This window comes from Lissotriton vulgaris, chromosome 2_1, assembly GCF_964263255.1.
Source record: "Lissotriton vulgaris chromosome 2_1, aLisVul1.2, whole genome shotgun sequence".
Lineage (NCBI taxonomy): Eukaryota > Metazoa > Chordata > Amphibia > Caudata > Salamandridae > Lissotriton > Lissotriton vulgaris.
Genome location: NC_141687.1, coordinates 579,111,646 through 579,139,521, shown reverse-complemented (window position 1 = coordinate 579,139,521; position 27,876 = coordinate 579,111,646). Strand labels below are relative to the sequence as shown.

The window sequence follows — 27,876 nt, the reverse complement described above, 5'->3', positions numbered from 1 at the left end:
AATTAGTTTTATTCTATTCAATGGGGTATAAAATCCTCCTGAGCAAAAAAATTGCATCATATCTAATAATACACAACTAATGCAACAGAAATTATGTAAACAATCACAATCACAGGTTACACACACCATAAATACTCAAAGTGAAAACCAGTAAGTGACAAACGCAAAAAACATTCTTAATAATTACAAATATTCAATATGTACAATAAAATAATAGCATACTGATTACAAAATGCATAATTAAAATTCAATAGCAATTAAATGATAATATATATGGCTAGAAATTATTTGCCATATTTGATAACAATTGTGTAGCAAACTGTACCGGTGGCTATAATGATTTCATTTTCTAAGCGCATTTCGGCGAACTGGAACGCCCTTTTCAGGAAATGCCACACTTAAAATGAAAACCTAGAATATTCAGACAATATGGAAGATGAGGTAAGTAATGTTGCAATCAAGATATACTCCAGTAAAAACATGTAGGAATATTGTATATGTTGTAGCTCTCGGTGCAACTCGGTAAAGGGGCGAAACCAAAGCTCATCCGTCTATAAACAAATCTTTCTATGTGAACTGCGTAGTGCACACGAATATTCCATAGCACAAACTTTTCTCTACAATATGGAATCAAGATATAACTGGGCAGCTCTTCTCGAGCCGAGAATTCATGAGTAGCTTCAGAAGATGTGAGAATGCTGTTTTAACTCGATGAATGTCGCTCCTGATGCAAACCCGATAGCAGATTATAAATTAATAAGGAAAGAACGAGTGTTAGTGACATGCTGTGGCCAGATGAGAAAGTTGTGCAATATGCGCATTGATAATGCAGCAGTGCTGGAATTAGAAAACATTTACTCCGGGAACCCATAACTTGGGGGTAACAGTACGGCAGGGAAAGGAAAGGTGTGGAGTCATGAGAGGTGGGACATGAAAAGCAGAGTTTAACAGTCAATTTATAGGTTTAGATTGTTATTGTTTTTTATCCCAATCTGTTGTTATTCTAAGATTGGAAAAAACGGCTCATCTGGGAATTAATAAAGTCTTATTAAGTACAGACATTGTAGCGTTCTAGTGAGGTGTTCTAGCGAGGAAGAGGTGAGGCGCTAAGGCAAGGGCACTGACTTCAGAATCTGGGGATCACGGTTCGATACCCGGCAGCAGATTAGCCCAGCACCATGTGACTCTGGGCAATAGCTTGCTTAATCTTCCCAACGGCGCCTAGAGACCCTTACGGGTGATTGTGAGCTTTACAAATGTGGATTATTATTATAGTTAGGGACTCAAAAAATGCCTGCATCGCCCACTGCTGTTATCAACACTCGTGCCCACAGAATTATAGGGCATGACACAAGGGCCTTTCTAAGAAAGAAAACATTAACGTCATTGGCATATTTATAATTAATGAAGCAGGTGCAGCAACCCAAGGAGTGCACTCCACCCCAAGCATGGCCATCTGAGGTGGTATTCTAGCAGGAGGTGGTCTGCCGTCCATATAATGCCTTGGTTTTCTTGGCTAAAAGACGATGATGGGCCAGGATTGATTCTAAAAAAATCTAACGAGCATCCATACTGATGAGCGGGTGTGAGATGTGACTGTATCATTACAGTGCATGCCAGTCGCCCTTAGAGGCACCAGTGATGTGGAATGGACACCCCCCCCCCCCCCAAAAAAAACCATATGCTCACACCTGACTGCTCTTCCTGGACCAAGGGGGTAGCTATGTGTCTGAGCTACTTCTTTTCAGTCCATGATTCGCAGATAACTCTGAAATCCTGTGATGCATTATTTATAATTAGAAAGGTTTTCTCCATGGCCTAAATTCTTGTCATCTTAACTGCTTAGTTTGAAAACGTTAGAGTGCCGGTGCCCAGGCTCTACTCTGGCAGTGCCATTGATAATTTGTGCGCCAAAAACCGAGACTGTGCGGTGTTCACTTCGGGACCCTTAAATCCTCTAAACAGACGCTGCTGCCCCGTTTCCTCACTCTTGCGGTCCCTGCTTTCTCCCTTTGTGTCCGCTTTTGTCTGACTCTTCCCACTTCTCTCCCGAGCGTGTGTTTTTCTCTCGATTGCTCGGTCAATGTCTGATGAGGAAACATAAACGCCGGTTCCTTACGTGAGTACCGGCGGCCCCCACTGGCAACCACCTGCTCAAATTAAGCACTCCTGAGGACTAAAAACACTTATTTGACATTCTGTGCGTGCCGTTTTCCCAACCCCGATTCACGTTCTCTTTTGTTCCAACAGCTTCGTTTATGCTGTTGAACAGCATACAAAGTTGGTGCATTTTATCTTTCTTTGTGAATGTTTTATGCAATAAAGTGCATGATTACAAAAATCGAAACTTGGAAGCAAGACGTATAGGAAGCTCTGTGGAAAAACATTTTTCTCTGGAGAACTACTGCCCCGTGAGGGGGTCGACAGTGAGTCCCCAGAGGGGAGGTTTTACTTCGTGCCAGAGAACACCTTTCTGCAAGAAGATATTGTTCTGCGAGGAAGTTATTATCATGAAAGTTAAATTGTCTCCTAAAGGTGAATTCTGCCCGGACTCTAAATGGTCTGACTCTTGCTGAAGATACTTGTCCCGAAAGAAACAGTGTCATCTCTGGGATATTGTGCCGGCCGGACCGCTCACAGGTGGCGTGTTGTTTCAGCTACGCCCACCGGGTGGCGGTGGTGAGCCGATACATTGGTGCGAGCGGTGCTGCTCCAGCCGTAGAGTGTGGGGTTGGTCCGGCGGCAGAGCCGGGAGCGGCACAAGGAGTGTGACCAGAGGATACACGGGGGTCTCTTCTGTCCTAGAGAAGCTGTCCGGGATCCCCTGCGGTCTGCTGTCTGCCCCGGGGAGCTGCCACATTGTGTCCACCCAGGACCTTCTGCCACCCCAGAGACTGTGGAGCACTCTCTCTCTCGAACCCGGCAAGGAGCAGGAGATCTCACACTCCGGGGCTTCCATCTACGGGGGGTCACTCTGAAACCGAGGAGGGGATGCATCCGCGGAATCAAGCGAAGCCTCGCGACATGTGTCGCGCACCTTGAGGACACCGTCCGGACAGGTGGCGAGACTCCATCACCCCGAGCCCCTCGGAGATCACCCCCGCCCGAGCCTAGGACAGGGAGGACCCCGTGAGCAGCACAGGGATCACAGGAAAGACCCACCCAGCCCATCAAGGGAGGGCCCCCGGTGCGAGTGAAACTCTCCAGTGGGACCACAGGGCATGGCGCGGTGACTGCAGTGGACAGCTGACCCACCCCACAAAGGGGGAACCCCGCCGCCACCCAGAAGAACCCCTCAGCAGTCAGATTCCTACAGAGACTCCCTCTGCCCAGCAGACCTCACGGGCGCCCGCCCGGTGGTTCTGGGTCCCTTGGGTGCCCCCGGGTGTCTTCTGCCCACGGCCGGTGCCGGGCGCTGGTGAGCCGCGGCGCTGGGCCTCTTCATGGCACGGCCCCGCAGGCAGTGCTAGGGCCGGAGCGATGGATGTGGTGGACGAGACGGAGGCCCTGCAACGCTTCTTCGAAGGTAAGGCGACGGCACCTGAAGCCGGGGCGGGGGGTCGGGCAGGCCAGAGGTCTGTCACAGACCCTCCAGCAAAGAGTGTAATTCATGTATTCTATTGCTAACAAACAAGACAAAGCATTGGGACTTCAACGGATTTCACGACCCTGCAATGACTGACACTAGGGATCAAGAACAGTGCAGGTGGCCCGAGTCCTTGTATACGTCATTAGCACCGGAGGGTGACTGTTCCAAGGAGACAAGTGGTAGATAAAGGCATCTCTGAGCTACATACATTTTTAAGTGTTTTGTAGAACACTAACATCTCACCTTGCAGCCATTTCAGAAATCTACACAGCCTCAATGGTACTTTCGAGGCCAGTCCTTCCTGCATGCACCTTATATCACACGATTGCCCCCTGTAGTTACTGGGAAGGTCTGGAGCGGTGCCCCTTGCAGTGGTGGGCTAAGGGGTGGAGCTGCTAGATAGCCGTGTGGATGTGCTGCTTTGAACGGCCTTGGTCACTGCTTCTTGGGGCTGTCCTGTTGACAACAACCCCAGAGACCTCCCTGAATAGTGCTGTTTCCACTTCCTTCATCAATGCATAGAGGGTCTCCAGAGATTGCCGTATGTGATCTAAAGCATTCCAGACATAGGCTAAAGCATTTAATCCTATGTTTAGCCTATGTGCTCTTTGATGGCCTGGCGTCTGCGTATTGTGATGCACTTGCATGTTTAATCTTTGCAGGCCCTGCCTTTGTGCACTTTGATGGTCTTGCCTTCATCTATGCAAAAGGGTCTGACCTCCTTGTACTTCGGTGGTCCTCTTTTACTGTGCTTGATAGTCTTTCCTCCATGTGCTTCGGTGGTCCTCTTTTACTGTGCTTGATAGTCTTTCCTCCATGTGCTTCGGTGGTCTTGCCTCTCTATACTTCGATGGTCTTGTCCATTTCTACTTTGATGGTCTTGTCCTGTGGACTTGGATTTTTCTGCCTCGGTGTCTTTTCATGTTCCTACTTCTTTTTACTTTGTCGGTCTTGCCTCCTTGGATTATTAAAAATCTGGTCTCCTTGCACTTCTATGGTCTTGCGTCTGTGTACCTTAGGGTACTACCTCTTTGTACCTTGTTAGTCCAGCTTCCTTGTATGCATAGTATGCATAACAGTCTTGCCTCCTTGTATTGTGATGGTCTTGCCTCGGTGTAAATTGACAGTCTTGCCAAAGTCAGCGTTGATGCACATGCCTCAGTGTAAGTGTAGCTGTCTGGCTTCTGTGTACATTGATGGTGTTGAGTTTGTCTACTTTGATGGTCTTGCATTTGTCAACTTTAATGGCCTTACCAATGAATTTGAGTGTCTGAGATACACGATACACTTTCTACTGCCAATTCCTGCTTGACCTTACTTAATACTTCTAAAGAACACTTTCTTTTTAGGCGGAAACCAAAACCCATCCTCTTCCCTTCTAGCATCGCAAACGTATTGTGTCAGATTAACATTTTCAGTTCGGAGTGGCCACCTGGAGTAATTGCTGTGCTTTATTAGTGACTGTCACATAGCATACTTTGCTTCACTACCGGTTCAAGCACATTTCCTGCTGTCTGCTTCATAATCAGTCATTTAACCGCTAGTCTAGACAACAGCATCTCTTTACACCATAACTTTCCATGCTATTGTTGTGAGTCTCCACCAAGGCGCTTACATTTTTTTGCATAGGCTCACCTGTTCATCCTCTGCTTACCAGAGCCTTGGAAGCACAGGCATGTGTGGCCCCCGATTTGACCACTCACACCTGGAGTTTTGCATCATTTGAAGACAGCATAGCAGGAGTGGACAGGGGTTGCTGCTATGTGCACTGTGCCTCAACATTCCAATGCTCTCCTCGCCCTGTTTTAATTAGAACCTCCTGCCCTCCATGCTGGGAATGTTCCAAGAGTCTAATCGCCCCACTCCCCCTCGGTTGAGGCCTAGAGCCGGGCCCTTGAGCCTGTAACTCTCGGGGTAGACAAAATAGCCCTAAATCACAGGTCATGATGATAACTCTACCAGTAGCATCTGATAATGGATTGATGTGGCCTACATTAGTGGTCACAGTGGGCGGGTTCGGAGGGGCAGAACTGCCCCTACTTTTGAAAATTAAGAAAAATAGTTCCCCTACATTCTGTGAAAAGATAACTGCCCAGGGTGGTTAATTTAGAGAGTTGAAATGCTTCAGCTGCAGGGTGTCTCCTGTGCTGTGAAAACTGAAGGCGGGCAAACAGCTAAACAAGACTTCTTGCCAGGGTGCCTGCTTGCCTGAAAGAACTGTGTGAGCAACCAGTCAATCTGCAAAGGTAAAGGACCTTGGATGCCGGTATTGGCTTTGATTAATGGAATCACTTAACACTTCCTGATAACACAGATTCATTCTCTCTGAGTGGTATTGAAAATGAGTTACCTGCTGAGCTGGGAAGTGCGTGCTTGTTACACCCCTAACTATTCTCCGCTGCTCCAACCAGGATTCGATTCCTGGCTCTCTGGTTTCAGACACTGACCTCTGCAGTGCATTAACTATTAGAGGCTTCATAAAGTACCATAGTGCATTTCCCACTGATTAACTTAACTTGCATTTATTTTACATTTAAGATGTGTGTTATTTTATATGTACATATCTGAAGGTGAAAAACGTATTCCCCCCCCCCCCCTCCCGCCCCCATTGTACACAGCATCACAATTCCCTTTTTCTAATGCACTTGGACTGCTGGCCTATACAAAGGTCTTATTTCTGGAGGTCTCCAGAATGCCAGTACTGTATATACTTACAGGTGTAGTACGGATTCCATACCAGGCTGCACTGTCCCAAAATGTCTGGAAATTTAGATGGAGAAAATAGTTACAGTTACACACAAACTGAAGTTATTGTAAATGTGATTCACTGAAAGGGCGTGAGGTTGATGCCAGCAGGTGCTGTTGGTTGCTGTCCCAAGAGACAGTTTTTTTTATTTATTCATGCGTTTTTATATAGTGGAGGGATGCCTTTTGCTCTTGTGGTACAGAAAGTGGAGTAGTGTTGTGCATTTCTTTCTAAATTAGGAGAAAGTATGTTCTTATGTAATAAAAAGCATTTTTGATACGTAGTAAATATTACTCTCTTAGTGTGAGCGTGCCTACCATGTTTATTCACCGCTGTAGTGTCCAAGGGAGAAGCACGCAGCTCTCGCCTTCACTCTACTGATTGGAAATTCTCTGATGCCTTGCAGCGGTGCTTGCAGGGCAGTGTTTAAATCAAACATGGGCACTCGGTTTGTGATACGCAGCTATATGCTCTAGCCTCTATAATGATATGCAATGAAGGCACAGTCGGATTAGTCGCCAGGGTGGGTCCCTCCATGCAGAAATGCCACTTTGATGAGACACAGGGGGAGATTCACTAAGCTTTTGCACTGTGTTTGCATTCCAAAAGTGATGCAAAATGGCGCAATTTTTTTCTCTAATTTACTTCCCAGTGCTACACTTATTTAGCGCTGGAAATAACGTAATAGTAATGTGAAGCAGCGCATACATTACTTTGCACCATGGGGGGCCTGCCAAGGGCGGTGTATGGGCGTTACCATGCAGCCCCCTAATGTTTCTCAGGCTAAACGGAATTTACTAAACACAGTAGATAGGGTTTAGCATGGAAAACTGCACCTTTTTAAAGTAGGCGCAGGGAAGGAGAAATGCTGTAATTTCTCCTTCCTTTTCCGACTTTGCATGTGTGCTGCACTGTGCAGCACGCATACAAGGTGGGAAACACTTTCCCTCGTGTCTAGGCATAGAATTTTGTACAGGAAGGGTACCCTCCCAGTACAAAACTTATGCTGGTCTCACACACACACACACCTAGCTCTATGGCGCTAAGTTGTGTGGGTGTCTCATGGAAGCTGTAATCAGCGCTGGTGCAAGGAGAAGGAGAGAGCCATATCTTCGAAAATATGGCGCCATCCTGCTCCCTCCCTGTTGCGCAACGCAGCGCAACCTCGCGGGGGGCTGCGCAGTTCTGCATGAATTTCTCATACATTTCCCCCACATCCTATAGCCAGCACATCCATAGCCATGTGTCCTCTGTGATAAGTAGGCCTAGTAAGGTGCCTAACCTCTCCTCTACCTTGCATGGGCTTTGTAGCACAGTTCTGCTAGTCACTATAATTTCTGTGACTTCCCTTTTCGGCCACCAACTCTGTTGCAAAAGTCAGATCTTTTGCTGTATTCCCGTTGCGACGTTGCAGGCTATGACACAGACTTTTAAAAAGAATCATACACTGAGAAAGCCTACCAGAGTAAGGAGGGTGATGATAAATTGAGTCACCAGTAAATAAAATATCTGGTGTTCTGAACACGTAAACACGCAGCGACAGGGAATATACTCAATTTAAACGAGGAAAGGAACTATGCTAAAAAATTTAAAGATTAGCACCATTTAAGCAGGAACAAGAGTACTGAGTAACCCACGGATTCCCAAGATTTCATGCAGGGATACTACTCTTTATTTTTAAGAATACACTATGTTTATAACTATTTGTCCTGAGGAAAGTGGAGCATAAAAGGCAGTAACCACCGAAACGCGTCGACACAGGAAAAATCCATTTACTTTGGGGTTTGAATTGGGACACATATATAGAACTGTACTTTACAAATAAGGTTTTTAATTGTTGACAAATGAAAAGTTTCTCCTGAAGTTTTGGATTTGTACTTGTACTCAAAATTGTGTTTTTAACTGCATCTCAGAATTGTGTTTGGTATGAGGATATATTAATGTTGGACATTGCAAACAAACACCCACAATGATTGTTTTCTTAATATTCAAGATTAATTTTTCAATATATTTTAAATAAAACAATTTTTGTATATGCAATATACATTGTCAGGTTAATATTTCAAGCATATCTAGTCCCATTTTGGTTAATCCGGAAACTGAGACAGGGTCCTCGTGGTGTGAATGTTTTTTGCCTAATTTTAACTGAACGGTAGGGAACGCTAGGCAGATAGCTGCTAAAAATAGTGTGAGCAGTATAAGTATGCAGGTTGAATGAGAGGTAATGTAAGGTAGATAGCTCTCTAGTTAGTGGGAGCATCAGAAAAACCACGACAGGGGAACAATCTTTTTGGTTGTACGGCAAAAGTCAGATCTTACATCAGTGAAGCACTCAGGATCTCTGTCAAGAAGACTGGATTCGTGGCTTGGAAACGCCCACTGGGTCACACATGCCCAGTTCACGCGGCCATTTGATGTTAGGATGGTGTTCACAAAACGTTAATTTATATTCAGAATGGATTTACTCATATATACAATTATTCAGTGTCGTGAAATACAATGTGTGAGTAAATCGCATTACAGGAATGGAATGGTAGTGGACAATTCTGAGAGGAAATGCTTGTAAAAGTAGGTGAACAGCCAAAGAGTTCCATATTTGTGGGTATTCACAAACGTTAGCAGGCACTCTTCAATACCAAATACTCTACTAAATGTATTTCTGTCAACAGCAGGCGTAAATGCATCTTTGGGATTGGAGGAGGTGTCGATGAAGGGGGTTGTCTACAGGAAAAAAAATCTCCATGGAAAGCCCCAAAAACGTATCCCTGAAGAAATGCAATTTTGTGTTAGGTGTTAGTGAGCATACAAATATAACTTGTATATTTACACATATGTACATGGTTATATACGCAAGCAACCTGAAGTTCCATAAAGCACTCCACAACTAAGTGTTCGAAGCTCGACTGTCTCAGGCGGAGTAATGGATTCCTTTGTGAATTTCATGGTAGTTGGAACTTTTATTTAACAGGCAGGATGAAACCCTTGGAAGTACATTTCAGACTACTTTTTGTGAATAAGCACTCTTGTGCTCCACCCTGCATACTTGCATTATGTGCAAGATAATATGGATTGCAGTGTTCGGTGCAAAGAATATCATCTGTGGAGTGCAGGTTTGCGCTAGATAACGTATTGTTTTTTTAATCTCTTGTGTTCTTGGTGTTATATTGCACAATTTGAAGGAAATGTCTGCCCTTCAATAATTTGGAATACATATTCGTAAATGAGATAGGGAAGCAAGTATAGGCAGGATGAATTGGTGAAAGGGTTTGGTGGACTGAGTGGTGGTGGCAGTAGAAATGAAGCAACAAAGAAGCTGAATGAGTGGGTGGAGTTTAAGATAACATAAAGGGAAAAAAACAAATAACTGAGGAAACAAGTGGGAGTTGAGAGGGAACAATACTGAGAGCTAGGGGGAATTTCAGTGGGGAAGCTGGACATGAGGAAGGCAGAAAGAAAACACCTGCACTTGCATTGAGTGCTGAAAGATAAAGAAAATAAGTAGTTCTCTGAATGGAAACAGAGGAAGTATACAAGTTATCCAATCATGAATATGGTGAAGGAGGTATGTCCTTGGTGCAGGCACATGAAAAAAATGAAATCCTTGGAATAACGAGCAAGCTGGTTGGGTTGAAAGAAAGTCAACTAATAGTAAGCTATGGGCTGTCCAAAAGCCTACTGTAAACATAGGCGTTGTCAACAATAGGTCTTTGACAACAGACACCTAAAGCTGTCTGAAGGCTAGACCTAAAAAGTAAAGTGTGATTAAGCACTCACGTGCCAAGCTCAGCATTCATATTATGGATTTGGATCTGCGAATACCTCATGATGAATACAAATATCACTAGTGGGAGAGCAACAAATTACTCTAGCTACTCACAACATGGGGTGAGCGTGAGAGAGGTTGGGAAGTGTGTAACTAGAGGAAAAGGCAGTAGGCTATGGTGCTAGGCATTTAATAGGTGATGTGCCTCAGGTGCCTATTATTTTTCTCCCACATTAGCACTGGTCAGGGCCGGACTGGCTACCGGGCGTTTTGGCATGCTGCTGAGCTGGGGGCTGATGTCGTTGATAGAGACTTGCGTGTGCTTCAAAATAAACAAAGCAAAACGAATTTCTTTCAGCACACACAGGTCCCCATCAACGAAATCAGCCCCCAGCTTGGCAGCATGCCAAAATGCCTGATAGCCAGTCCGGCCCAGGCACTGGTACACTTTAACGTGGAGACATCCTTTATTTGTAATATTACCAGCACTTCTGAATGAGAAGTTATTCTAGAAATAGAGAGTTCACTGACAAAATATTCCCTATGAAATTAGTGCCATACCAAAATATCGTGACCAAAATATCGTTGCAAAAATATCGTCATCCTAAACTGTTAATGGCAAAAATATGAAAATACAATATTGATAATATTGTTGTCATTAATATCATTGTATTAAATCTCGTTTTTATATATATATACGGCTAGTGAAAAACACCGTCTGGACGAAACGCGTCGCCAATAAACATATATTGTTAACACGGACCCTGGAGTGCGAGTCATCTGTTGTCCTTGGGAACATCCAACTGGGAAAACCTTTGTGAATATATATACATTGAAATATTAAAAATATTCAAGAGTAACTAATTTAAAAAATCCATATAAATGTAATATATATTTCAACAAATATAACAAATAAATCTATTGAAAAAAAAGTTCATCACACCTATATTTATATATATAGTACACAATTCTTAGAATTATACATCCAGTTAATTAAAAATACTTTTCTTTACGTGTGTGCAGGTCCGTATCCTCATTATTCACACAGTATTACAATCATTACTACCACGCTTTATCTTTCGGTGCCTTTACTATCGCGCCGTGAATCGGCTTGATTAAAGAGCGCCTGAGAGCGTGTTAGAAGTAACGTGGTACACACATAATTAAAACCACGAAAAAACCATCAACTGAATTTTCGAATTCATGACACTAATTGAATGGTGCTGCTTTCAGTTCATAGTGCCGTGGATCGGCTATGGTCCCCTCATTGTACATTGCTGTCAAAATCTCAATTTCCATGATTTGTTAAACATTTACTAATACTCTTACGCTTATAGCCCTTAAAGATCAGTGTCTCAAAATCCCACTCTGCCAAATGTTCTTACTGTACAATTATATCTATACACATTACCATTATATTTCATTGTCATAACATTACATTTCAGACCCCCAGATGCCACGTGAGTTCCTCCCCACAGTTCAGACCCATTGGGGACTTGGTCTGGCAGTCCACTATATATCGCAACTCCAGCCTTCTTAGCTTTCTCAGCCTGTCCCCCCCTCTGATGTTCTTGGGTACATGATCTAAACTGTTAAACTGAACCAAATTCCTGTTGCTACCAAGCTTTTCTGCATAATGCCTCGCCACCGGGTAAGCCACATCCTTTTTAAAAATAGCCCTTTGATGTTCCAAAATTCTCATTTTTAACAGATGTATCGTGCTGCCTATGTAAAACAGGCCGCACGGGCATGTGATACAATACATTGCATACGATGTTGTGGAGGTTATAAACTTAGTAATTGACTTCTTCTGTTTCATGCCTGGGATGTTGTATTGCAAGACCCTTTTGCTGTTACTACACGCCTTGCATTTTCTGCACGGATAAACCCCTTTCATCTCTTTTATGGTTCCTAACCTTGCGGACTCTTTCCCGAGATGGCTCCTCACTAGCTTGTCCTTCAGTGACCATGCCTTCTTGAATGTAACTAAAGGATTTCAAGGGATATCTTCACTGATCACACTGTCAGTTTCCAAAATGTGCCAGTTCTTTTTTAACATCTTTTTAAGATAATTGGCCTCGGCTGAAAATGGTGTTATTAGTCTGAACTTCCATTCATGACTACTGTCTTGTTCTTCTCGACCTTTTGTCTGGGACTGAAGGAGATGCTGTCTAAGGATTCCTTTTACTTTATTTAGCTTGTTTTCTAACAGTAGGTGGTCATATCCTCTCTAAGTAAATCTTTCTACACATTCAGTGGCTGCTTTATCAAAATCACAAGTGCGTGAACTGCTCCTTTTCAGATGCAAAAGTTCCCCATAGGGGATACTTTGCATCAATTTTGGTGAAGAATAGAATTCCCAGCCGTTACCTTCCGATGTAGTGCTGTGTGTATTTGTCCATCATCAATTAACACCTTCAGGTCCAGGTAGTCCACTGCCACTGGACTAACTGTACCCGAAAAGTGCAAGTTCACGTTGTTCTTATTCATCTCTCCGATGAAGCCCTGTTCTGTCTCGGTGTTACCTTGCCAAACTATGAACAAATCGTCTATATAACGATACCACTGGATTACTTTCCCTGTCTCATTCCCGATGGTATGGGTTCTGGGCACCTGCTCCTCCCACCAGCCCACGAGCAAGTTTGCATAACTGGGGGCGAAGCAGGTGCCCATTGCTGTGCCAGAGATCTGTTTGAAGTACTTGTCTTCAAACAGGAAGTAGTATTGTACAGCTTTTATGCCATCCACATGATCAATACAGTTGTAAAGACTTGTTATGTCTAGCACCATCAATTGATAAGTACTGTCCCATTCGATTGCAGAGTAATCAATAAACCTCGATAAATGTTTTGTAAGGCTACCTTGCGATGAAACAATTGGCCTCCCTGGAGGATTTACATTGTCCTTATGGATTTATGGGATGTGATAGAATGATGCCACTATAGGATACGAGCACCTTGAGTAGAGATGTTCTTCCGACCCTAACATCATCCTCGTTTTCCAATTTTTTATCAGGATTTCAAACTCTTCTATACTCTCCAAGTATGTTTCACTTGTAGTCGCAACATAATTCTTCCCATCCGAATGTTGTCTCAAGGCTTCATCTCGATAGGCAATTCTCGTTACCAAAACTACGTTTCCACCTTTATCGCTTTATGATTATTGATGGATCATCCATTAACTTTTTTTTGGCATTGTTCTTATCCTTGGTGAGATTCCCATGTTGTTTACATTTTTGATTCTTTATCCTGAATTCCACCAGATCTTTAGTCATAGCTTCTGAAAACACATCTATTGCATCGTATGGCATCTGTGGAATAAAGATTGACTGAGGCTTGAACGGGCTTTCCTGTATTTCTTGCTCGATTCCGGCCTGGATCGCCTTCTGTGCCCTATCCATCTCCAAGGTGTTTAACTCTCCAGGCATCTCATCAAGATTCTGTAACAATCCAACCGCCTCTAAGTCATTGCCAGTTAATGCATCTGTGGCCGTTATCCTTTGTTAAACAGTTTTGCCTTCCTTGGCCTTAGGTCGTAATTTGAAATATTTATGCCATTTTAGTTTCCTTACAAAACAGAAGAGATCAATTTGTGTTTGTGTAAACTCCAAGTGGCTTGTGGGGCAGAATGTTAATCCCAATGATAGCACCTTCATTTCGGTTTCAGTCAATTGTTTGGGGGTCAGATTGACTATTGTGAGATTGTTGGTAGTCAATTCCTTTTGTTGAATTTCTTCTTGCGTCTACCCCATGCTGGTGGTTTGCCTCTTCCTCTTCCGGCCTCACCCTGATCTCCTTGTTCTTATGTGACCCGCTCTGGTGGCTTGTTTTTGCCTCCCCTTAACCAAGATTGTCTTATCACATGAAACTCGTCCAAAAAAGGAACAGTTTTTCTTGCTGATATTCTACTGTCACAGGTCTGTTCATCTCCAGACTCCGCTTCCGTAACCTCTGATTCTGAGGTCTCAACCCTCAGAGTGGTTGTCCTTGTTGTTCTCTGTGACAGCTCCTTTCTAGGAGCATCAAATTTTTGCACAAAGGTTAGTACCCTTCCTTGCAGGTAATCGCGTTCATCACGTTCCAATTTCTCCTGCTTCCTTGACTTGATTTTGTTCTCATATTTTACCAAGCGCGTTTTCATTTGTCCCATCAGTTCTTCAATTACATTTTTATCTTCCTCTTTGGACAGTAACAGTTCTCTTTCTTTTATCTCAGCAAGGGCTTTCTCCCGATCACTCCACACATACTTTACTAGTATGCCTAGCGTGCCCTGGCAATACTGCGCCGTATGGTCTGCCCATTCCGTTAACAATCCTGGATCCGGATTCTCATAAGAGGGAACAGTGTACACCCTCGAACCTCTGGGCACCCTATTAGCTTTAATATAGGACTGGAGTGACGTGGCTTCCCACCATTTCCTGTTTCACGCTCGTATAATCGTTCCAATTTCTGCATTGTGCCACCAAGGCCAGTTGTCAGTGTGGGATTTATGTGATCAGTTACTTTTTCTGCATTATCGCTCTTTTTATTGTTGAACATTCCCTTGGCAGCCTCCCGGCGCGCCGTGTCGCTGAACATTTTCACTATTCAGCGAGCGTTTGCCAGAATATTGTCCCCTTACGCCGTCTCCCTCGCCCTGCCGCTTATTTTCAATGTCTTGTTGACGCTGTCGCTGCGTGTAGTGCAGATACTCGCTAAGCGCTTTGCACTTTTTTTCTCCCTTTTCAACGGTTTAGCGCAAAGCTCTATCTGTGCCTGCTTCATTCATTAGCAGTTCATTTGCTTATGCGGCTGCGCTCTCTGCATATCAATAAAGCTCGAGTTTTGCACAAAAGCAGAGTCACTCACGGGCGGGTGCGTGGAAGGGGCCTTGCCTGCCACAATACGTCGTCGCTCCAATCCCCTCCCTTTTGGATGAGAAAAGCCAGCACTCACAGGAGACGTTCTGTAAGAAGTTTTATTCTTTCACAAACAGATGGTCAGTAAACCCACACACTCGGCTGGAAACCAGCTCGACCTTATTTTTTCTTCCCCCCAGCTAGCTTTCCTGAGCGACATCCTGCCTTTGTGCTGGACTGACCATGCACTTATCAAATTTCACATAGCCAGCGGCAGAGCTAACAAACCGTCACTCAGTATCACACCCGACCCTCTGTATAGAGACTGGAAAGTCTTAGATAAACAGAGACTGACTGGCCCCGTATTCGAGGTGGAAGACAGCTTCTCCACTGCCCGGTCGGTGGAGGACAACTACTCGTCCTTCTGCACCAACATCGTTAATACCTCAGAGCGTATCGTCCCTCTGAAAAAATGCAAGCCAAGGAGAAGAGCAGCCGCCCCTTGGTTCAACGACTCACTGAGAGCCCTCAAGCTGGCCTGCAGACAATCAGAGAGAAAGTGGAGGCAAGGCTATCTCGACTCCAACAAAACTCTTTGGAAAGACAATCTTCGGGCGTACAAAACCGCCATTGTCCAAGAAAAGGCTCATTACTATTGTTCTACTATTACCAACGCCACCAATAGTTCAAAAAGCATTTTCTAGATACTCAGAAACCTTACTCACCCAGATTGTGCTACGTCGACGCAGCCTCCCACCCAAGCCCTTTGTGATAATTTGGCAACCTTTTTCATTAATAAAATTAATACCATTATTCAAAATCTGAAGACCCCCCCCGCACTGGGAGATGCCAACATCTCCAGCACCAGCCCCCTTGATTTGCCGCCTCAATCTTCCAGCGTGACGGCTAGACTGAGAGAATTCTCCATGATCTCTGAACCCGAGTTTGCAAAACTGGCGTTCAGTATCACCTCCGGTTCCCCGCTCGACCCACTGCCTCCAAAAATTTGGAAAAGCTCTGGAATAGAACTCTTTGGCATCTTGCGCCAAATTTGCAACCAGTCTCTGCAATGTGGCTATGTTCCAACCCCGTGGAAACAGGCGCTTGTCACTCCGCTCCTGAAGAAACCCTCCCTGAACCCAGACTGTCTCTCCAACCATCGACCCATCTCCCTACTGCCTTTCCCTGTGAAGGTAGTGGAACGATGGGTCAGTTCCTGCCTTTCTACCCATCTTGAGCAAAACAACCTTCTGGATGATCTCCAATTCGGTTTCCGCCCTGCCCACGGGACCGAAACGGCGATTTTAACAGCCATGGAGGATCTTCGCATGCGTGCAGACAGGGGCCAGCCAGTGGTACTGATACTGCTGGACCTGTCTGCCGCATTCGATACGGTCAACCATAGGACGCTGCTGTCAAGACTCGGGGAAGCTGGTGTGGAAGGCACAGCTTTGCTTTGGTTTCACTCTTACCTGCAGGACAGGAGACAGGCTGTCTCCCTCCCCCCATTCCAATCTGCTTTCTCACCTGTGCCACAGGGAGTTCCCCAGGGATCTTCCATCAGTCCCATCCTTTTTAATGTATACCTTAAACCACTGATTACATTAATCAAGTCATTCGGGTTAAAAACAATTAATTACGCAGATGACACCCAGCTCATCCTCTCCTGGGAAGGAGAAGACTCCATCTCTTTGACCTCCTTCCACGAGTGTCTTAGAGAAACGGCTGGCTGGCTCCATAGGAACTCCCTTCAATTTAACGCCTCCAAAACAGAGGTTCTGTTCTGTGCTGGCACCACTCTATCACACCAATTCCCGAATGACCTCTGGCCTCCTGAGACAAGGGAGAAACCTAAACCTGTCTCCTCGGTCCGCAACCTGGGGGTCATGCTCGATAACAAGCTGAGTATGGAAACCCAGGTGGCAAAAACAGTGGGGATCTGCACGGCTTTGCTACGCTCCCTGCGAAAAATTAGGCCACTTCTCCCTGCACAAGCCCGGGCGCTGGTAGTCAGGTGTACGATTTTGAGTCGCCTGGACTACTGCAACGCCCTACTCCTTGAGTCCCCTGTCACGTTGTTGGACCGGCTGCAACGAATTCAATCAGCAGCGGCCAAACTGGCTCTCGGCTGGTCGAGAAGGTCTTCGGCCACTGCGGCACTGGCCGAATTGCACTGGTTACCCCTAAAGCAGCGGGTGGCCTTTAAGTCCCTCTGCATTGTATTCAAGGCCCTACACGGACTCGGGCCCAGGCCCCTGCAAACCTTGTTTCAGTGGTACACTCCTACTAGAGATCTACGGTCTTCCTCGGCGTATCTGGTAAGGGTGCCCAGATACAATAAAGCCAGAACCGGGGGTAGATCTTTTAGGGTCGCAGCTGCCAAGTTATGGAACAGCCTGCCCATTAAAATACGCCAAACCCCTCAACTTCTCCCATTCAGGAAGTGCATCAAGACCTGGCTCTTCCCTTAGACCTCCCCGTCTAACTCACTGTGCTCCTCTTCAGTATAGTATTTTTCCTCAGCGCCAGGAAGCCTGCAAGGTATCAGTTGCGCTATATAAATAATTAAAATAATTAAAATAAATAAATAAATAAGATGCGTTTCGGCAATGCCTTCGTCGGTGTTTGCCGACACATCGGGAGGACGCCATTTTCATATATAATATCATCATAGCCACATGTACGGGGATATTATGAATAAAAATGGCGTCCTCCCGGTGTGCTGGCTTTTCTCATCCAAAAGGGAGGGGATTGGAGTGCATATATATATATATATATATATATATATATTCACTGAAAAAACCATAGGTTATAGACCATATATAGTTAGGGATTAGCATTTACAAAACCTTATTTTATTTGCACAAAACCATTGAAATTCTATATATAGTTAGTTGCACTAACTATATATCGCAGACCCGCAATCCACTGCTAATGATGTCACATATTACATCATTCATGACATGGTCAGTGACATCACTGATGACATCACTGATGACATCTCAAATGACATCACTGATGACATCTGAAATGACATCACTGATGACATCACTGACATCTCATTTGACATTACTGATTATATCACTGATGATATCATTTATGTGATAATACATCTTCAGACTCTAATATAACCTTAGATACACTCAGTGTAAACAGGCACTCACAGACTGTCACACATCCATGGAGTTACTCACACACCTAGTCAGTCATGCAAAGAATCAATCACATCTCCATTTCCTCAACTATACAGTTATACACACCTTACTTATTCAAACATATACTAACACATATTTACTCTCTTATACAATCCCTGATACAAGTTCACAATGATTCATACACCCACTCTCACATTCACTGGCTCTTATGTTCAGTTATTTATATATGTCAACTCTCACATGGACTGTGTTTTACATATGTACTTACTTTGACATGTAGCACTGAGATATCCATTCACTCACCAATACACTCATGCACACAGTCAACTGTCCATACAGCTGTTTCTACATGCACTTTTGAACCCATACACCTAGGGAATCAACTGCTCACACATCTATGCACAGAGTTATACACCTCCCAGCCACCCACACACATACTCAGTCTCCCATACAAATACTTGGGCAACCATTCAATAACCCATATAGTTACTGATATAGCTACTGATTTAAACATGCAGCAGTTTACAGAACAACATATATAATGATTGCCAAATTACGACACTTTAATCACTAACCCATGCACTCAGTGAGACACATTTAATCATTCTCTCATACAGTCAGTCATGCACCTACTAAATCCTTCATCCAGACACTTATACATCCACTCATTCTTCAATATGTAAGACATATTTTAACTTTACAGAAACATACAGTCACTGGGTGTTGTCATCAGTGATGTCATCAGTGATGTAATTTGAGATGTCATCAGCGATGTCATCAGTGATGTCACTGACCATGTCATGAATGATGTAATATGTGACATCATTAGCAGTGGATTGCGGGTCCGCGATATATAGTTAGTGCAACTAACTATATATGGAATTTCAATGGTTTTGTGCAAATAAAATAAGGTTTTGTAAATGCTAATCCCTAACTATATATGGTCTATAACCTATGGTTTTTTCAGTGAATTTTCAAGGTTTTGTAAATGCAAATTCCTAACTATATATGGTCTATAACCTATGGTTTTTTCTGTGAATTTCATTGGTTTTTTAAAAGCTAATATCTATAGCTGTAAAATATATTCTTTATTAAGTGATGTATCACGTAGCCCGTGAGACGCCTCATGATGCATCGCATAACCGTGACGTATCGTCTCTGCAGCGCAAACCAAACCCAAAACGTAAGCGCGCCAGAGCACGCTTAAAGATATATATATTTTTTTTTAACCTTAATTAGACAAAATCCACACGTGCACATATCACAAACGTTCAAAAAACACAATATGTCGGACTCCCGTTACGCTGCCGGTTAGCTGCCCGGTTAACGTACCGGGAAGCACCTTTACCGCGAAAAATCGCAATTTTTTTTCTTTTGCCCCGCAGGGAACTTTAATAGCCCCCTCATCAATCCTAGGGGTTCAGGAGGGGTCTGCCTTACCCCTTTCATTCATTTACACCTTTTTTTTTTCCACCTCTTGTCTCTCGATCCCACAGAGAGACAAGATGGCGGCCGCTCCAGACTGTTTACAATGTTAACAGCCAATCAGCTTCTCCTCAGACTCCCGTTACACTGCCGGTTAGCTTCCCGGTTAGCTGCCCGGTTAGCTGCCCGGTTCGCGTACCAAGACGCGTCTCTACGGCGAAAAAATCTGATTATTTTTTTTTTTTTGGGCCCCGCGTGGCTTTATAATATCCCCCTCATCAATCCTAGGGGGTCAGAAGGGGTCTACCTTGCCCTCTTTCCTTCATTTCCCCCTTTGTTTTGGCCTCCTCTTGTCTCTCGATCCTACCGAGAGACAAGATGGCGGCCGCTCCGGATTGTTTACAATGTTGACAGCCAATCAGCTACTCCTCAGACTCCCGTTACACTGCCGGTTAGCTTCCCGGTTAGCTGCCCGGTTAGCTGCCCGGTTCGCGTACCAAGACGCGTCTCTACGGCGAAAAAATCGTTTTGTTTTTTTTTTTGGGCCCCGCGTGGCTCTATAATATCCCCCTCATCAATCCTAGGGGGTCAGAAGGGGTCTACCTTGCCCCCTTTCCTTCATTTCCCCTTTGTTTTGGCCTCCTCTTGTCTCTCGATCCTACCGAGAGACAAGATGGCGGCCGCTCCGGACTGTTTAGAATGTTGACAGACACCGGAGAGCCAATCAGCTTCGCATCGCAAAGTTCCGTTACGCGAAAAGTATGCGAACCGGAGCGCTGCCCGGAGCGCTGTTACAGATATATATCTTTTTTTGAACGTTAATTTCTCAAAATCCACTGAAGCACATATATTGAGACCTAGCAAAGGCACATCGGGCTAACAGTCCCTACAAAAGTTTCGTGCAAATCCATTCAGCCGTTCAGCTAAAAGTGAGGCCAACCGCCCTATGGAAAAATGAATGGGAAAAACGCGTTTTGGGACCCCCCCTTTTTTCTCGGCCCCCCCTTGACGACCCCCCCCCAAATTTTCAGGGGCTGCTCAGAAACAAAATGTGCCATTTTCCTGAAAATTTCAGCCAATTTCGTCCACAAACGCCAAAGTTATTAGACATAGAATTTTCAAAAGTTCCATAGAGAAAAAAATCCTAACTATATATACATTCAGCCACACCAACAAACAGGAACCGGCGAGACCCAGAAAGTGCAAATTTTTCTTTTTATTTAGATGTTAGCCCAGCACCAGTCCGCCATGACGCGTTTCGGCTAGAGATAGCCTTGATCATATATATATATATATATATATATATATATATATATATATATATATATATATATGGAGCAAGATTCTGTTCCCAGTTCTGACCACAGAAGTAATGGACCACCACACGATTCAGCAGAGTGTCACAGCGAACTTTTATTATCCATTCTGACAGCAGTTCAGGTAGGCATGACGCGTTTATATATATATATATATATATATATATATATATATATATATATATATATATATATATATATATATATATATATATATATATATATATATATATATACTTGTACAAACAACTGTTTCCACCATATGAAACTGACTCCAGCACCCCCAGGGTATCTAAATAGATATTTTATTTGTGAACCACGCACAACCAGGTAACGTCTTTCAACTGCGCAAGCAGTCTTTGTCGAACCTGTTTCGCTGCTATTTTTTTGCATTTTTATAGCAGTTTCAATTTTAAAGTGACAGTGCATTAAATTGAATAAAGTTTGAACAAGAGTGCAGAAAGTGATAGTGCAACATTGTAACTCAGATTACATTGACAAAGTATGATCTCTAGACCATATGGCCTATGTGTTGTGCAAAAAAAGCGTTACTGCCACTGACAAGTGACAATTATTAACAACGTCATAACACTCTCATAGCAAATATGATAACAATTAATTTTGTACAATGTCACTTAAACAATAAATTGACCAGTGCTACATTTTTACTTAGATGACATTGACTAAGCAAAAGCATTGGACCATGTGGCCTGTATATTGTGCAAATGAGCATTAGAAAATGAATAAATAGAAAAATAAAGTAATTCCAGACTGATTTGTGGTAATATAAGCTAAAAAAACAACCAGCATCATTTTAGTTGTTATTCTTAGCCATCACAGGCAAGTGTTAGCTAAGAAAGCACACATGATTGAAAGTGCTTATGTGCCATGTCTCTTGAACCAATGATTTGTGCCAATATTATACTACTATTCAATTTGCATAATAACTTAAAATTATATTCCAAAAGAGGGGATCATTTAAAAGGCATTTGAAAGTTGAACCACATTAGGATTTCCCATTGCTTTGTTCAACCAATTGTTCCTCTTAAGGGATTTTGGGCCAGTGCCCGGTCTCTCAATAAACAGCACAATTGGCCACACCTGAGTTAAAAAATATAAAGTGCAGTGTGAACAAACTATATACAGTAAATTGTATAATGTTAAAAGGAGTGGATCAAAGTTTGATAAATCAATTGATTGCCTATCACTGAGAGAGCTACAGAATCTTTTTTCTTAATGATTCATTTGTACATCGATCATCCTCCATCTTATTCGCTCTTCACAGATGTACATATAAATCTTCCTCTGTGTGGTGTCCTTTAGGGCTCTTACTGTTAAAGCGTAAAATGTATCTTGATTTGAGCTGTCTCAGGCATCTCTCCCTGTTTCCCCCTATTTGTCTATGTGGCACTTGGTCTAATGCAAAATATCTCGGATCATCCATCTTACTTTCATGACAATGCTGGAAATGTCTGGCCATGGGGTATGCCTGGTCTCTGTTGTGAATTGCTCTAATTTTTAGCAAAGCCTCCCGCAAGGATCTTGCCTCGCAAAGATAATTAATGGCCCATTGCCTAACGTCTGTCTCAGGAAAGTTTGCTTGATATAATTGACTAGGGCAGCTACAGTTTCTCTTCATCCTCAAGTTCTCAGCATATGGGATACTGCTCACCAATTTAGGGGGATAAAAACTGCGGGCATGGAGTATTGTGTTGCCCGCAATTACCTTGCGTAATGTCTTGGTGTTTATTTTACCTTTCTTAATGTACACTGATAGATCAAAAAACTGGACTACCTTTTTAGGTCCTTCCCTTCTCGCAGCGAGACCTAAAGTCGTCAGCTCTGCTTACAAGGAGCAAAAAGGGAGAGAAGAGATGGGCACGTGCAGCATGCCGGAATCGGATCAGGTCGCACGCGTGAACACGCGCTCCGATTCCGCATGCTGTTCACACACACAGACGCGTGCACACACACACACACGCACACAGGCACGCATGCACACACACAGACAGACAGGCACACGCACACACAGACACACGTGCACACACAGAGACACGCGTACGCACACACACACGCACACAGGCACGCGCACACATCCCCTCCGCCCCAGTCACCGGGCTCTTTCTGCGTGTCCCTCGCTCCCTCTGCAGCGGGTCAGTCTCGTTTCTCCTTGATTTCGGCAGCTTCTGTTCCACGGCTCCAAGAAGGGTTCCCCGGGGCTGGACCGCGGGACGCAGCTCCTTCCTCCTTGAATTCAGCGCCAGGGCTTCAGATCGCACTGCACTGCCGCAGATATTTTGCAACAGATGACCTTCACTGACAACCACCTTAAAACACGTTTGTGTAAATCTTGTTCGGAACCTACATTTCCTAGGAAAACTTATGTTCCTTGCTCTAATCTAATCGGCGATCAGTGCCTAATAAGAGCCCATCCTGTGCTGACGCCGCTCTGAGCACGGGCTTGTGAGTAGCGTCCCAGGCAGGCGTGCTCTTGGTTATGTTTACGGACGCATGTGAAACAAAAGCAAGATGCAAATCAAGAGAAGACACCCTCATTAACAAACAAAGCATCGTGACCGTTGCCACAGAAGAAATCACAGAAAATAAGAAAGAGGATCAACCCAGGATGATAATGACTTTCAGTAAAGAAAGCTACAAGATACAAAAAGCCATGATGAAATTCTGGCACGTACTACGCAAAGATCCAGATATTGGAACAACCATAGGAGATTATCCTCTAATCTCCTACAGAAGGGCACCGAATCTCGCGGACCAACTAACTCAAAGTCATTTCGAAATGAAAAAACCAGAGTCCTGGCTTGATATAAGGAAACATGGATTCAACAAATGTGCAATCTGCAAAGCATCCAAGATAGGACGGAACATCAAAAACTTAAAAGACGCTTCTGGCAAAAACTTTGTAATTAGAACCAACATTAACTGCGAATCGTCATTTGTTGTATATATGATCCAATGTTATTGTGGAAAATCTTACATTGGAAGCACGACATGCTCGGTAAAAACACGAATACTTCAACATATACGAGCCATCCAGAACAGCGACCACTCCTATGCAATTGGAAAACATCTAGCAAATCATGAAAACAAAACTTGGTTAGATGTAAGATATTTTGGACTTGCAAGTGTACCACAGCATGAGAGAGGAGGCAATCGCATACAAAGACTAAGACGACTTGAATCCAAGTTATTTACAACAAGGGGTGGTGAGGGACAGAGTCTCTGAATTAAGCAGAAAGCTCTCACCCAGTCAAGAGATCAGGGCTAGATCCAACACCGTTTTTTAGCTCACTGCACCATCCCAGTTTCAGAACCTGGCTGTATGCAAATTAGTCTGTTCCTGTCCCAGTGCATGATGGGAACAGGGCAAACCAAACTACAAAAGCCAATTCTTACACTGGGAAGGAAACAAGCTCCCGGGGACCGGTTTCTGGCATTACAGCCGTCTTCGGCCCGGTTTGCTTGAATCCTGATGGTGCAATGAGCAAGGGTCTCACATTTGAGAATACCCTTCCACGCTTAGGGTGGACAAAAATATTTACAACAAGGGGTGGTGAGGGACAGAGTCTCTGAATTAAGCAGAAAGCTCTCACCCAGTCAAGTGATCAGGGCTAGATCCAACACCGTTTTTTAGCTCACTGCACCATCCCAGTTTCAGAACCTGGCTGTATGCAAATTAGTCTGTTCCTGTCCCAGTGCATGATGGGAACAGGGCAAACCAAACTACAAAAGCCAGTTCTTACACTGGGAAGGACACAAGCTCCCGGTGACCGGTTTCTGGCATTACAGCCGTCTTCGGCCCGGTTTGCTTGAATCCTGATGGTGCAATGAGCAAGGGTCTCACATCTGAGAATACCCTTCCACGCTTAGGGTGGACAAAAATATTTACAACAAGGGGTGGTGAGGGACAGAGTCTCTGAATTAAGCAGAAAGCTCTCACCCAGTCAAGTGATCAGGGCTAGATCCAACACCGTTTTTTAGCTCACTGCACCATCCCAGTTTCAGAAACTGGCTGTATGCAAATTAGTCTGTTCCTGTCCCAGTGCATGATGGGAACAGGGCAAACCAAACTACAAAAGCCAATTCTTACACTGGGAAGGAAACAAGCTCCCGGGGACCGGTTTCTGGCATTACAGCCGTCTTCGGCCCAGTTTGCTTGAATCCTGATGGTGCAATGAGCAGGGGTCTCACATCTGAGAATACCCTTCCACGCTTAGGGTGGACAAAAATATTTACAACAAGGGGTGGTGAGGGACAGAGTCTCTGAATTAAGCAGAAAGCTCTCACCCAGTCAAGAGATCAGGGCTAGATCCAACACCGTTTTTTTGGCTCACTACACCATCCCAGTTTCAGAACCTGGCTGTATGCAAATTAGTCTGTTCCTGTCCCAGTGCATGATGGGAACAGGGCAAACCAAACTACAAAAGCCAATTCTTACACTGGGAAGGAAACAAGCTCCCGGGGACCGGTTTCTGGCATTACAGCTGTCTTCGGCCCGGTTTGCTTGAATCCTGATGGTGCAATGAGCAAGGGTCTCACATCTGAGAATACCCTTCCACGCTTAGGGTGGACAGAAATATTTACAACAAGGGGTGGTGAGGGACAGAGTCTCTGAATTAAGCAGAAAGCTCTCACCCAGTCAAGAGATCAGGGCTAGATCCAACACCGTTTTTTAGCTCACTGCACCATCCCAGTTTCAGAACCTGGCTGTATGCAAATTAGTCTGTTCCTGTCCCAGTGCATGATGGGAACAGGGCAAACCAAACTACAAAAGCCAATTCTTACACTGGGAAGGAAACAAGCTCCCGGGGACCGGTTTCTGGCATTACAGCCGTCTTCGACCCGGTTTGCTTGAATCCTGATGGTGCAATGAGCAAGGGCCTCACATCTGAGAATACCCTTCCACGCTTGGGGTGGACAAAAATATTTACAACAAGGGGTGGTGAGGGACAGAGTCTCTGAATTAAGCAGAAAGCTCTCACCCAGTCAAGAGATCAGGGCTAGATCCAACACCGTTTTTTAGCTCACTGCACCATCCCAGTTTCAGAACCTGGCTGTATGCAAATTAGTCTGTTCCTGTCCCAGTGCATGATGGGAACAGGGCAAACCAAACTACAAAAGCCAATTCTTACACTGGGAAGGAAACAAGCTCCCGGGGACTGGTTTCTGGCATTACAGAAACCGGTCCCCTGTAGCTTGTCTCCTTTCTGGTGAAGAATTGGCTTGGTAGTTTAGTCTGCCCTGTTCCCATGATGCACTGGGCCAGGGACAGACTGATTTGCATATAGCCAGGTTCTGAGCTGGGATGGGGCAGTGAGATAAATAACGGTGATGGATCAAGCCCTGATCTTTGGACTGGGTAAGAGTGGTCTGTTTAACTCAGACACTCTGTTCATCACCACCCCCTTTTCTAAATCGTTTTTGGCCACTATAGGTGTGGCAGGGTATACTCAGACATGAGTCCCTTTCTCACTGCTCCATCAGGATTCAAGCAAGCCGGGCTGAAGAAGGCTGAAATGCCAGAAACCGGTTCCCGGTAGCTTGTCTCCTTTCTGGTGAAGAATTGGCTTGGTAGTTTAGTCTGCCCTGTTCCCATGATGCACTGGGCCAGGGACAGACTGATTTGCATATAGCCAGGTTCTGAGCTGGGATGGGGCAGTGAGATGAATAACGGTGATGGATCAAGCCCTGATCTTTGGACTGGGTAAGAGTGGTCTGTTTAACTCAGACACTCTGTTCATCACCACCCCCTTTTCTAAATCGTTGAATCCAAGTTAATCATGAGGTTCAAAACGAAACAGCCTGCTGGCCTCAACGGCGATGAAGAACTTTATGTTCATCTATGAGGACTAAGTAACAGACTATCCTGCACAAGGCATAAACTCTTGATCAATAATCACAGTAATGTGTTCTTAGAACCAATGCTATAGTAACCTTGCTAATAACAGTCACGATAACGGAGTTATCTTTGGTTATGCAGGACTGCCAACCATTGACAAAGTAACAAAATGTCGTGGGCAGTTGCACACATTGGGGACGTAGGGCACTCAGCCCTCTAATGTCAAAAGGACCTCAGTCCATACAGTTACGCATCCCAATCAACCCTCAGGTAAATAGAGAGTTGATTATATACGCACGTGTATTCACGAGCGTCAGCAAAGCGATATTGTCCTGTTAACTGCGGACACGCTGTTCACATGCAGTAACATAAATAAATGCCCTAATGTTGCAAAAACCCACGACCTTGAAATGCATAATTGTATTGGCAATAACATTAACTTAAACTACAAGTCCCAGCATGCCCTACTTAAACAGAGGGTGTGCCTACAGGCTGAATGTGTAGAAATAATGAAGGGACTAATCACCTAAGCTACCGTGAACAGGAACTACGGTTCGAAACGCGTAGGGTGTTTGTCACGTTTGAAAATAAAGAAACTGCGTAATCATCAAGGTGTGTGCAGCGATTTCTTGGTATTGCACGAAACTGGGACACTGTCCTGGTCCCATCGCTGGCACCTACTGACCAGTGCTCCCGCTGCGACAGGACAACTTGTGAGACTATATATATATATATATATATATATATATATATATATATATATATATATATATATATATATATACTAATAATATAAAATATTTAAAAAACGAACCATTTTAACTAAAATAAAAAAGTAAGCATCAACATACATTTCTTACAATTTAATAACACTATTGTACATATTAAAAAACAGTATTAATTATAAATATTATAAATTTAAAGAAGTAAAACATAATAATATACATTGTAACAATATGAAATAAACTATAACATTTTACATTTAATTCATATACTATTCCCACTACAATGTATACAAAAGTTGTACTTCGGATGTATAAAATTTAAAACTTTCACTTCACAAAATGCAACAGTGGGAAAACTGTTACATCACACATGCAATATTGCCAATCTCCCTTCATTGTTGCTCTGGGAGCTCAACCTGGGACAATCCAGCCCAATTACAACATTAATATATCTCGATATTCC

The 27,876-nt window shown here is 44.0% G+C and overlaps 1 protein-coding gene across 2 annotated transcripts in view; it reads left to right on the top strand.

Moving 5' to 3' along the window:
• The first annotated feature begins 2,706 nt into the window (after positions 1-2,706).
• Positions 2,707-27,876, top strand: part of MYRF (myelin regulatory factor) — a 464,514-nt gene continuing 439,344 nt past the window's right edge. For both annotated transcript variants that reach the window (XM_086955588.1, XM_086955587.1), the window contains exon 1: positions 2,707-3,526. In XM_086955588.1, the coding sequence (XP_086811714.1) occupies positions 3,481-3,526 (46 nt within the window). In that variant the 5' untranslated portion in view covers positions 2,707-3,480. The remainder of the gene's footprint in view (positions 3,527-27,876) is intronic.